Source organism: Ambystoma mexicanum, chromosome 4q (genome assembly GCF_040938575.1).
Source record: "Ambystoma mexicanum isolate Mex_15411 chromosome 4q, UKY_AmexF1_1, whole genome shotgun sequence".
Classification (NCBI taxonomy): Eukaryota; Metazoa; Chordata; class Amphibia; order Caudata; family Ambystomatidae; genus Ambystoma; species Ambystoma mexicanum.
This window is the reverse complement of record NC_090928.1, coordinates 871559246-871572684: the sequence shown is the minus strand read 5'-3', so window position 1 is coordinate 871572684 and position 13439 is coordinate 871559246. Positions and strand designations below refer to the sequence as shown.

At 45.9% G+C, this 13439-nt stretch overlaps 1 protein-coding gene across 2 annotated transcripts in view; it reads left to right on the top strand.

Annotated features, from left to right (window-relative positions):
* Positions 1-13439, top strand: part of PRKCE (protein kinase C epsilon) — a 1836175-nt gene that overhangs the window by 456154 nt on the left and 1366582 nt on the right. For both annotated transcript variants that reach the window (XM_069608445.1, XM_069608444.1), the window contains exon 2: positions 1692-1758. In XM_069608445.1, coding sequence (XP_069464546.1) covers positions 1692-1758 — 67 coding nt within the window. The remainder of the gene's footprint in view (positions 1-1691; positions 1759-13439) is intronic.

Sequence of the window (13439 nt, the reverse complement as noted above, 5' to 3'; positions counted from 1 at the left end):
ATTAAGAGTGGGCTCTTGCCTCCTTCGGCTGAGTCTGATGAGAGTGTGGTGCAGACACAGGTGGTTGGGGATTTATTGGTGATGACAAAAGCAAAGTTTTTGTTGTTTATGATTGAGGTTATTAATTGTTCCTTTCAAGCGCAGGGTAAAACTGAGAAAATGCGGATAGTAGGTAAGGCAGCCGAGAAGTTTCTGGACATTGTCGGATTTTCGAAGGATTACTTGAATGAGGTCTTAAGTAGGGGGACTGTGTGATGTGCAGTGGTTGTACTGTGGTGTGAGTACAATGTTAGCAGTGGTTAGCGTTTTCTTGGGAGGTTGGTCAGTGCCTGCATTTGGGGGAATAGGCAAACATCATCTGTCCAGATGTAAATCACCAGCTCCGGATCTTTGCGGAGAGGAGGAGGAAAAGAAGAAGAGGAGGACAACATCCTCCTGGCCATTTGGGGCTTAGGCGAGTGGATAGAGGTGCTTTGCATGCTGGGTTTTCTTGGACATGTTTTATGCATGCCTTGGCTCACCATGACACTTGGGAAGGCTCAGCGGCCTGACCACAGCTAAGCCATAGACAGGCTTTCTCTTCTTAAGCACTTTGGGCACAAGCCTAGGGTTGTGGTAACCATGACATAAATAAACGAGAAAACGTGTTTCAGGGAGCTGTTGCAGAATTGGCAAATTCGGATTTCTGACATACAAGCCCTGCTCAATGTTTGTTGAGGGCTCTAGGGAAGTAGGTAGAAGGGCTCTGCTGCCTGTGTTTTCTTGGGCATGACTTCACCATGCAGTGAGTAGAGTGCAGACACACCCTCTGGCGCAGCCGCCACCTCTTCTCCAGCTATCTCTTCCTTTGCGCTGCGCCCCATGGAATACAGTTGAGTCCCACGATGAATTCGTCCAGTTGTACCCAGAGCTCTTCCACCGCTTTCCTCTTATGCCTTCCTGCGCACTTTGTATACCCCTCACCCTCATCCCAATTATCAACTTTGACTTTGCGCCGCCCTACCGCTACAGATTTCAACGCCATGAACTATGGCAGTAGGCACTATGCAGATGCAAGATAACGTAACATACAGCGCCTAAGGGACTGGTTGGCTTGCGTTGGTGCTAGAGAAGTATTACTCACGCCCTTCTTCCTGCAGACGTTCTCCAATCCCTGTCACCCTATCTCGCGCCTCAATCATACCAGCCTCGACTCTATCAACTCGCCCCCATTCATATTTACCACTCTAAGCACAATCCTCCTTCAGCTTCTGAAGGCCGGGTACTCACCTACCCATTGCAGCCATGCCTGGTACTCACTCGCCTTGGTGACCTACTTGTGATATCCGTCCTGCGATGTTTGTATTTCTGCTCTGCACTTTGACTGTAAACATTTTGGTGAGGGGGGGAGGGGGTGAGTTAGCTATCAGCTGACTTTTTCGAAGTAGAGTGCGCCCATCCCATGAACACTGAATAAGGCCACCAAGGCGCTAAGCCTCCATTGCCCTTGCATGTGGAAGTTGCACATTCCTATCCGGGGCTGTGGTGTGTCAGGTGATTGACGGCCAGACATCCACAACAGGGGCAGCATTTCTTTCCATGAAGCATGATTTCACACGCAATGTATAGTGTGTACATTGAAAGCCTGTTTTAAAGGGATGCCCATCAAATCTAAACCTAAATATGCCTGTTCCTGTTCTTTTCCATTTCAGATTGATTTGGAGCCAGAAGGAAGGGTATACGTAGTGATAGATCTTTCCGGGTCATCTGGCGAAGAAGGTAAGATCTGGCATTTCATATTTCATGCAAAGAATCAATTATTAGGTGCATTTCTAGTTTGCACACTGGGCAAACCCCAAGAAAATATGTGTTTACTCTCCGTGTATGAGGCCGAGTATGATAGTCAATTTCACATCCTTACTGTTCATGGCCTGTAAGAATGTCATTGTATTTTCCCTTGTTCCCTCCCTTGCCTTGAAGCGCTTTGAAACATGTATAGGCGCTATATAAATAAACTATCATATCATATCATATCTGTGTGCTGTTATTAAAAACTGTGGCATGCCCAATATTTCTGTAAAATTCCCGCACTCGCAAAGGCTAAAAACTACGAGCGGAAAAACTAATTGGAATGGTTTGGCATCTCTTCTTTGGCCGGCGAGTTGCCATCTGTGTGTTTGGTGTGGGATGCAGAATGTATGTGCCGCCGGCAGGTGTGTTATGCTAGGTCTGGAAAAGATCTGGGGCTATGCTAATGTCGGGACTGTCGGGACCCGGGGCTAGCTAGCCTTTTGGTTGTAGCCACCGAGCTCCTATCCGGGGTTACAACCAAAAGACCCGGAGGTATAGACCCCCTAAACCCCCCTGCTAGCAGCGATTGCGCTCCGGCACTCTGTGGAGCAACATTTGAGCTGCACGAGCCATAACCTGTGCATCCGTCCATTTTGGACCCATTACATAGCAATAACTCATTCCTCTTTTTCCTCCCAGAAAACTGTAACATGAGTCTTGCTTTGTTTTTTGGCATAAAAAGGCCGCAGATTTATTTTCACAATATCATAACAACCACTGCACACAGTGGAAATAATTCTGAAGATGCGGCGACTGCTCCATGTACAAAAACCTGCGTCTCCCTTTCCTTCCAACAGTCCATCATAGGCCCAACTCTCCCAACCCTTTGCAGGCGGGCGTCCCACTGCCAAGGCTGGATGCTGCCTGCAGTGGGAAGCCCGCTCACTATAAAGGGGGTAGCCCCTCCCCTTTCCATTGTTGCCCCCTTCGCGGGCTTTTTTCCTTTTTGGCGCGCTGCACCGTTTCGCAGGCTTTTCCCCTGCTTTGCTGGCCTTCGGCGGGCACCTCCCCCTCCATCCTGTGGAGGAGGGAGGGGGAGTTTTAGGAGGAGGACACCGCCCTGGTTATCGGGGTGCCTCCTCCATTTCAGGATTTCTCGTCGTCACCTTCATTCTAGCAGCCGGCACAGCCCGGGAAAACAGAGCTCAAGGGCCAGAGGTGCACATTGTGTCTGTGCAATGTATCTTTGCTGCAAGCCACTGGAGGCTGACTATCGTGGGTAATGAGGCAACAGCAAAGCCCTTTGAAATCTCTAATGCATCCATTGGCGTGCATTATCGGCAGGAAATCCAATCTGAGAATAAGACCCGTGGCATGAGGTTGCGCACTCACAGACACGTGACCACTCCAGGAAGCCCCGGCAGTGGAGCTGTCACTTCTGTTACATAAATCTGCCCCCCTATGCCCTAATTACAGGGCAGAAGTGTGAAGCACCTAAAGTGCCTGGGCCTGCATGCTGCCATGTTGGATTGGGTTCACACGTCTCTCCTTGATGGGGCAGGCCTTTGTGTGCGAAATCCAATCTGAGAATAAGACCCGTGGCATGAGGTCGCGCACTCACGGAGAAGTGACCACTCCAGGAAGCTCTGGCAGTGGAGCTGTTCACTTCTGTTACATAAATCTGCCCCCCTGTGTCGTAAATACAGGGCAGAAGTGTGAAGCACTTAAAGTGCCTGGGCCTTCATGCTGCCATGTTGGATTGGGTTCACACGTCGCTCAATGATGGGGCAGGCCTTTGTGTGGGGATAAGTCCTCCTTACAGTAAACTGTATGTGTATTCGATGGTTTTTCAGCGGGGTGAAAATCAGCGGAGATGCTGCACAGCAGTTGAACCATGTTAGTGACTTTGACAGACGAGTTTGTGTTCTTTGATTGTTGTGCACAGAGCAGTGGGGGGATTTCCTCCCAGTCTGCCACTCCTTACTGCGGCGAGTACATTCTCCGTTTCACACACCTCTTTGAGCTGTTTGGAGTGGTAAGTGAGGTCGCAGAGCAGAGAGTGGCTTGCACTCGACTGATAAACACTTAAGAGGGATTCAAGCATTGTGATGAGGTCCCATCCGGGCTCTGCTCGCGCTGCTGCCTTTAATGTGCAACGTCACCGCCCTGCTGTCCTTCAGACTTCTAGGAAGTATTGGGGTTCAATGTAAAAGCTATGAATGGTGCCTGCCACCTCTTTCTGTTTATAACAGGAGTATACGTGTGAAGGCCTCGCTGAATACAAGACCTACCTGTGATGTACTTTTATATTAATGGATGGATTGCCCGTGGCAGAGAAAACCGGCGAGGCTTTCGCTAGCTCCTCAGTCCCTGGAGGTGCACAGATTGGGGAGGGGGGGGGGGTATAGATCCTGGGGCACCAGCTCTCATTTAGTCTTTGCTAGATGAAGTGTCCCACAGTCCAATCGTGTTTTACCGTTTATTGCAGTGAAGGGAAATAGTATGGGGGGCGTGGCTTAATAAATGAGCTTTCTGGGACCCGTGGGCCGCATCAGATGGCGGACACAGGAGGAAGGAGTAACCACAACACGCCACGCTGAGCATTTATGTAGCTTATAAAGAAAGCGAGCCTCGCAGTTTCGGCTGCATTGGTGGAAGGGAGAGTTTAAAGGACTGCAGGCCTGGGGCAGCCGCCTTATCTACTGAGGTACAGATCATCGGGCCTTAGTAAGATGCCTGACATTATCCAGCCACTATGGTTGGCAAGTCTGGCGGAAGGAATTGCACTACTTACGCAGAACTGTTTGTGTGCGCGTAAAAAAAAAAATATTCATGTTGTTTTGAAAAATCTTGAAATTAAAAATGTAAAAATGCACGTGATAAAGATGCAAGGTGAGCTGCCATACCAACACATATACTGGCCTATGCAGCGGATGACCTTTGATCTCATGAACCCCTGAAGTGAATTTCCACATCGAACCCTTGTAGGCCCCGCCCATTTCTGGGGTTTAGTTCAGTTTTGCGATTGGTGATCGCATTATGTGGATTGTGACGGCTGAGGGCCCCTACATCATCTGCGATGTTCCTGGTGACGTTGGGTGTGCGGAAATCTGCAAAGCACGATAAGGGAGGAGTCATGTCGGTTGTTGAAATGATCCTGATTTGTGCAGAATTCGCAGGCGGGACATTTGAATAACAGGCAAAATATCACTGCTTTTCTTTAATCAACGCTACAGCAAAACCCTCATTCAGTGGTCGAAGTGAACGAAAAGAAGTAGTGGAACTATGTTCCCTACCGGTCTGCACCCACTCCCCACAAACCCCATCGCCACGACCCCTCCCATGCACAATACAAACCCCAAAACACATGCGCCTGCTGTGTAAGGGAACGTCCAGTGCAGTGCACTAAGGTGCAAGTTTCAACTTCTTCCTACACTTTTATTTTAAAATGAAACCGTTCCGGAACGGTATCTTTTTAAAATAAAAGTATAGGAACAGTAAAACGTAATTAAAAGAAGTAGAGGAGCACCGCTCCCGACCGTTCCCGCCCACTTCGACCACTGCCCTCATTGGAGAGGGGATGCTTTTGTTCTCTGCAGCATTGGGATTGAAAGATGGTCACTTACGTCCAGGGAAAGCTGATTTTACAGATTTTTTATTCAAGGTATTTTTTAATGAAAAAGACATTTTTTCATTTGTTTTTTGGAGGGGGGGCTCACCACCGAAGCCCCCCCATTTCCCCATTTTTTAGCCCCTTCTAGTCCCCCCAATCTGTTTCAACCCCTAAGCCCCCCATATAAATATATATCTTTTTTAATTCTGTATTCTTTCCTTAAAACATGATCAGTACAAATACCTTGAGTAAATAATCCTCGGTAAAATCACTGGATAAAGAGAATGCTTCAAGGCATGTATTCTCTGTGGCTTGGTATGGTTCATAGAGGAAAGGAAAACCAGCAGAATGCTGATCTGCATGGTCAGATCGATTCCATGTGAAAAGACCCTTCTTAAAGGTCTCAAGAGAAAAAGACCGATTTACTTTGACTGATTTTCTTTTGATCTGAAAACCGGCATTGTAGTGTTTTTTTTTTCTCTTGAGACCTCTAAAAACGCTTTTTCCCTTTAAAAAAAAAAACAACATATTTGCGGAGTTTCACCCCAAGCCCTCATTCTTCCTCCCTGCCCCCAACTTCCACCACCTTGCACCCCCTACTCCCCAAACCAAAACACATACATACACAACACACACGCACCCACAAACCCCCATCTCTCATTGCCTTTCCCCTTCCCCAACCCCATATCCTCCACTCTCCCAAACCAAAACAAATACATACATACACACACACACACCAACGCACACACACCTACACACTTACCCATTCTCCCGGTCCTGTGCTTCCGGATCCCGACCTGCCTGTCAGCCCCTGCAAGAACCCGTCTGCGGCAGGGGCGTGGCAGTTGGATTTAGAAAGACTGCTCCATGCGGTGACGGAGTGGTCTTTCTAAATCGGTCTTTCAGTGAAAAGATCTTTTCACTTAGGTCCGATCAGCTCACAGGCACTTAACTGTTCTAGGTCCGACCGCCACTTGATACCAATGTTATACTTGCACAAGGCATTGATCCATTATTGTCAGACACTGCCAGGAACAAAACTACAAGCCACCATCATAGCCAAGCATGCTCTCTCACACACATATTATACAATGAAAATGGTCTTGTTATGCTATGCATATTACAAAACACAACTACACAAATACCAAAACTACAAAGTATCCAACCACCCCACTATGGTGTTCCTTAGACTCAAGAGACAGGAGCACATGACACAAAACTTGAAAAGACATTACAAGCCCCCACACCCTCCACTGCAGTGGGACAAAGACGACCATTCAAACTCTGCATCCTCGCACACGGCCTTGTGGGGCATGACATCAGTGGCAGATTGAAGTCAAAGGGCCCCGTAGGCAAGACTGACAGAGGGCACTGGGTGGGCGGAGCTTAGGGTGGGAGGAGTTAATGGCTATCACAAGTGCAGCCTTTTTTAACTTTAGGGACACATTTTCCATGTATTGTAACCTCTTAACATCACTAATCGCCTCCCATTGCAAATGGTGTGCTTGCTGAGCCTGTTAAAAGGAAAAGATCTCAGTGTCGGGCCCTGTGCAGCTGGGCTGTTGCCTTTGATGTGAGGGGGGCTCGGTGGGCATTTGTCCCCTGTCCGAGTGTTAAATCCACCTCTGCATGAGATCCAATGATTCTATTGAAACTAACCTTGTCCCGGGAGGATAGCTCAGCGGCAACGTGCTCGCCTTGGAAGCAAGACGACATGAAGCAACACAGGTTCGATCCCCGGGTCTGCGCTTAGAAACCTCTGGGTATTTAAGCGCGTTATAAATACGCAACTAAGACAAGAACCCCTGTAACAACGACTCGATGCCCCAGGGCTAATCTCCATCCACAAAGACCCTTTGCTCCTATCTCACTTCGACAATCCGTCAAGCCAGTCTCATCAATGATGGTGCATCCAAGCCCCCAACCTTTTCTAGGAAAAAATATGAATGTTTCCACTGTTCTGCTGTTCTGGAGTCATCTGCATGGCAGCGAGGCACCATGAACCCCAGTGTCCCCTGGGCGCCCTTATTAGATCAGGGTCTGCAATCCTACATGACTCCGGCCCCCAGGCAACACTTCATGCCCATCTGTACCTGCCAAGCGCTTCTGCTCACCCTTGAAGTCTCCAGACCTGGCGGTTACCTCAGAAAGTTTTTGGAGCTACTTTAATGGACACAGTCTACCTCTGTAAAACTCTGTCCCAAATCCTGTGTCTGTAAAAAATCAGGTACAAGGAGCACCTGTAGACAAATCTACTTTCCATTTTATTTGAAATTTTTTTTACAATTGCAGAAATAGACTTGCTGTTAATATGGTGGTTCCCCCAGCCCTGTGTTCATGGTATGAGAGCACAAAGTCATTTAGGCAAATGGGTCGCATGAAATTTTCCCAGGCTCACCTGGAGCTGCCAACATCAACTGGAAAAGCGAAAGCGATCCTACACAAGCCGTGTCACACAATGTCGCATCAAATAATATAAGGTCCACACCAGATATTATGAAACAATATACACTTTACTTCCTATTGCAGGAGAATGTACATACACACTTCTGAGATGATTAGAAAGTCTTCCAGGGGTCGAGCACATTGTCCACAAGGTTCTCTGCTAGGCCCATGCATGCGACATTCTGATGTCCCAGAAATGTCCTTATAGGAGAAGCAGGGGGGAGTGGAAGGCACTGGCCCAGGTTTCCTTACAAGCCTGCTCCTCAATGCGCTCCTTCATGGCCAGCTGCAGACCTGGCCAGTTTTCGATTCTGTGCAGGGGCTCTCTTCCCTCTGTCACCGCGGCCAGCCCAATGATCGAGGCCAGCAAGACTTCTGGCGGGTACAAGGTTGCAGATGGCTCACTTTGCTTTAGATGAGAGGATCTGCTGGTTGAGCTGGCCACTCCGCCATTCTTGCTCGATCAAGGGAAGAAAGCAGCACGGCTTGGCTCGCTATGGATCAATGGAGCAGCCCGCTCTTTGCAAACACAGGCGGATCTTCAATACTGGCGGTTTTCAAAGGAAGCGATCCGGCAGAGGGTCCACACGATTTGTCTTTCGGGGGCTTCTTTTTCATTCTTCACGCAACTTACCCTGGTTTGACAATGACTGGGTGCATAAACCTTGAGGCTACCAAGACAATTGGAAGCTGAGAGGGAGTTTTACCATCCAGTCCTAGAGTCAATTCCTACCTCAAGCATCTTCCTGGCATTTTGGTCTGGCAGGGGTTCAAAGCTGAATCCAGACACCGTTCAAGAATCCGGCCATATCTGGTTCCAGATACTTCAGCCCTCGCTTTCCGAGGCACAGCAACATTCCCGTGCAGCTTTGGACTGGATTGTACTGGATTTACACAAAAGGTAGGGACACCACGCGATATGCCAAGCAGCACCCCATTAAACCTATATACAAAAGCTTTCCCAAACCAGTAAACCGCACACAGTAATCTATCTTTGGAGACTGAACCAGGGAACAGGGGTCTTTTGTTCTCTTTTGTTCCCTCGAACCCCGCAACATTTCAGAGCTCATGGGGGCACATTTGGAATTGCGTCCCTGATGAGTCCTTTGTATTTGTCCTGGTTGGTGTCTTTTCCCACATCGGAGACCTCATACCAGAGACACCGCTTTGGGCTTCCTGTCTCATAGACGGTAACATTTAAGGTGCTCTGCAATTCTGTGGACATTAAAACAAGAAGGTTTGGTGTGCAGCTCTGCCAAGTAGCAGTGCCAGTGGACCTGATGTGATAACAAGGTCTTATTGTGGGCAAACTCTGAAGAGTTGGGAACACTTGTGCCACTCAATGTGGCTTTACAAGGGACCGTACATACTACTGTCCGTGTAAAGGCTCCGCGTGTAGGTCTTCGAGCATCTCCGTGGTCTGTGCCGCATCCTGATTCCACAGTGTGGTGCAATGGCACGATATGATAGGTTATTTATAAAGCGCTTAATACGGAGAGGTTTCTAAGTGCGGACCCGTGGTGCTCTGTGTCGTCTTGCTTCCAAGACGAGCACGTTGCCCTTGAGCTATCCTCCCTATCCTCCAGCTTTATGGTGGAAGCCTGAAATAGTTGCATAAAAGCCTCGGTATAATTGTCTTCTCGAGTCTGCATATCTAATATGAAAATGGCGTCACCCCACTTAGTACAGTGGAGCTGTCACTATACAATGGCGGCTGCCCTAGCCAGTAAAAGACAGCTCTCTCCTCGGCATTCCAGCTGCCACTTAAACACGTATTTAAAGCCCACGCTGGCTTTTCAGATTCCTTTATTTGTTTAACTAATGTTCTTTGTCAATTCACAGCGACCCGTGGGTTAACAGGGGGGACGTGTGTGGTAGCTTTTTGGTGCACTGTTGGAATCTTGTACAGGAGAGCTCTAGGTTAGCGCTTATTCTAAGCCACACAGCTGGCTTCTAAATGCATGCTTCCAGAAACGTCTTAAAATATCTGTTGGCAACATATTAAACTGTATGTTCTACATGCACTCCACATTTCACCAATGGGAAGAGCTCTTGCAACAGAGCGAAAATGGATAACATACCCCCATTATATATGTTAAATTAATATCATCGCAGAACACCTGATAGTTTCTTGACTTTGCAAAGGAACATGCAATGTCCACATAAGGTACATTTTGCAGTACTTATATAGCCCTTACTTACTTATTGTTATCATCTTGTGCTGCACTGTCCCTGCCCCCTTCCCACGCACTTGCGCGATCTGAATGACACCTGGCCTAGTAGGATCGTTGTCTGTCCTCCTTTTGTTTCCCTCCCTCGCCTCGTCGCGCCTTGAAGCACTTGTGCATAGGCGCGTTATAAATGCCATATCATATCATATCATACTGTATAATTCCCCGTGGGGACTTTACATTTTATGAAATGCTGTGAACCTCTAATTTAAAAATAAATGATATAAACTTTCTTTGACTAGTTACTATTGAAGGTGTTCCAAACATTGCAATAGCAGATGTTGAATTAGCCAAACGAACGGGCCTTTTAGTGTTCCCGTAAGAAATATCAAAGGCCACGTCAGCCCTGCTAGCAGTCAAACCTGTTGCCTGCTGGCTGCACACACATTCACACAAACACACACTTTGTTTAGTTGGAACATTGTCACCCGGGTTTTTGCCTGCTGTTCGCCGGTTCGCAACGTACCCAAATCAAGACCGCGTGGAACCCATACACATATCTTTGGCTGATCCATTTTCCGCTTCCAGGTTTTTCATAAGTGCCCGCTAATTAAATTATGCATACACATTAGGCCACGAGGCTCGGCTGTTTTGACTAACAAATTCTGCTAAAATGACCTGCTGCTCCCAGCTCTGTCTTGGGCTTCCATTAGGCACCTTGGAACATGTGTTTTAATTTTCTCTGTTAGCTGCATGAGTTTCAGCCTTTTGATTGCATTATCACACATCTGCAAGCAATTATGGGCTGAGAAATAGATTTAGGCTCCAACTGAGCCGCTAGGATCACGGAAAGAACAGACGTCCGTCTCTTCCGATATGGGGCGTCCAATAGTCGCGAGCTGATTTTTTTCCAAACCGTGTACACGCTTCCTATTGCGTTTGTGCAGCGCAGATGTAATTGCTGTCAAAAGATCATTTATGGTTGCCGTGGAGAAACATTCTTTTAATTTTGTTGTGATATCAATTCTCTTGCAATCCTATGCAGAAAAATTAAAACTATGCTTTAGAAAAATGAAAAATATACTTTAGTAGTTTATTTTTCTTGATTATTAAAAGTTTAACCAAATTCAGAATTACGTTAACAATACAATGCGTTTATCATCAGAAATTCTTAAAATCAGTTTAAACGAAAATATTTATATATATGTATATATATATATATTATATATTTCTCAATACTGCAGACAACTGTCTTGGGTTGATTAAGCTATGTAGAAAGTAACAGTGCCCTGTAAAATGAAGGCAATTTTCAGGAGCAAAGGGCTTACATTTGGGCTAATTTGCATACCCACAATGCCTTGCTGATGTGGCTCTGAACTGGAGGTGAACTTCCAGTGATGGTTACTAGATGACGTGGTGGTGGCATGTGTGACTTGACTCAAATTGATTATTGTACTTTCTCATTTCATGTGAAAGGGTTTTCTTTCAAGCCTTAACTTTGCTGTTGTTTGCTAAACATACCCTGTAATGGTTTATTGAGAGGCCACCCTCAACACAGGGAGTTCCTTCCCTCCCCAAGCTACATGTCACGCAATAAACAGTTGATGTTGGTTCTTTTTATTCAGCCCTATCTCCAATTAATCTAATGCCACTTGGATTCCTACCCCTGAGCTACCAATGAACCAACAACCAGGCTGGTGTACAGGAAATATATTTATGGTTATTTGAATTAGATGTTAAGAAATTTGCTCTAAAATATCAACACCACTTTATCCGTGGCACAACCCAATAAACTTCTCTCAACATAAATAAATCACACAAGTGATTGAAAAGAACACAAATCACAATTCTTTACTTTCTACAAATTTCACTTCAATATATAATTAAACTGATTAATAAACAGAAACAATTACAAATGTAGTGCTCTGCAATTTAAATTTTCCTGCATGCTCTAAAGGATAACAGGAAGGTTTATAGATTGGTACAAATGCATATGGCAATTACAACTTCACCCACACTTTTGGTTTAAAACAAACACAGGGTGATTTAGCAGTTTGTTTTCAGACCCCCCATACTTTGGTCTGTGTTGGGGAAGTCATACAGAAAAATTGGAATGATTTGGGATGTTTGGATTTCAGACCCCCCTCCACTTAAAAGGCCTGTGTTGGGGAAGCTGGATAGTAAAAATTCGGATGATCTGAGAAATGTGCTGTTGCCTTAGACCCCCCCCCCCCCCCGCCTGTGTTGTGGGAAGTTGACAGTTTAGGGATTATTTTAGTTTAGGGACAAAGACACCCCTCTTCTCTTCCTCAAGACGTCGGGGTCAACAGGACAAATGGGACAACCCAATTAAATTACAATCTATAGTTTTCAGCACACACTGGGAATGAGTTTTCTTAATTTTGAATTTTAACAATAATCAATCTGTGGTGTCCCCCCAAGGGGGATTAATTAAATTAATATTTTTAGTTAAATAGGCTAAGGATCTACACAATTTTGCCTTCCCTCACCACTATAAGGGGACGTATTTAAGGCCAGTAGATTCCCCCACCTTTTGGTTTCAAAGGGCTCAAGTCTACTCACATTGAAAACCTCTGTTTAAAGTTCAGGACAGCCAGCTGCATGTCATTGCATGTCAGGACCCTCTGGAAAGATAGGGCAGGGGTCTGGTCACTCAACTCTCAAGGATGGCCTAGACATCTCCACCCAGAGGCAATCTCTGCAAAATCTCCTTTTGTTTTGGCAGCTATCAGATGGCAGTTATCCTTCTCTCTCCCCCCAACTCCCACCCATTTCTAAGGATTTGTTTAGGCGTCTGGAGCAGACATATGACAATTCCCTTTTGTAATCGTCATTTGTTCTCATGCCAAAATGTTGACAAAAACTAGTTATATATCAAAAACTTCGTGATTTACTAGTAACTGCCTGGCTGTTGTTTTATTTAATTCCCCCTGGTTAACTGAATCGGAATGCATATTCCGATTCAGTTAACCAGGGGGAATTTAATAACACAACAGCCCGGTCCATGCCATTTTGCACAGCCATTTGGCAATTTTATGCCATTTTTACAAAAAGCCTAATGGTTATGAACATGTAATTTATTATCCATATTCCTAATTTTAGCCTCCACCCATTCACCAACTCTCAAATTTTGAACATTTCCAGATCAGACAGAAACCCATTTTAGATGATTATTACAGTTTCCTGAGTCGCAGGTGGATGAATTTTATATCACCAAAATCACCTGAAAATTACCTAAAAAATGAAACATACATGTAATCAGTACAACTTATGGTTGCTGAGAAAAAGACCTAAGTTATAATAGTCCTTTTAAATGAATAGTAAATCTTCATGTTGGACAAATGGTAGCTCTTCTGCCACCAGGCCGTTTGTTCTCAATGGGCAAGTGTTTTTTTATTAGTCTATTGGAAGTTTGCTTG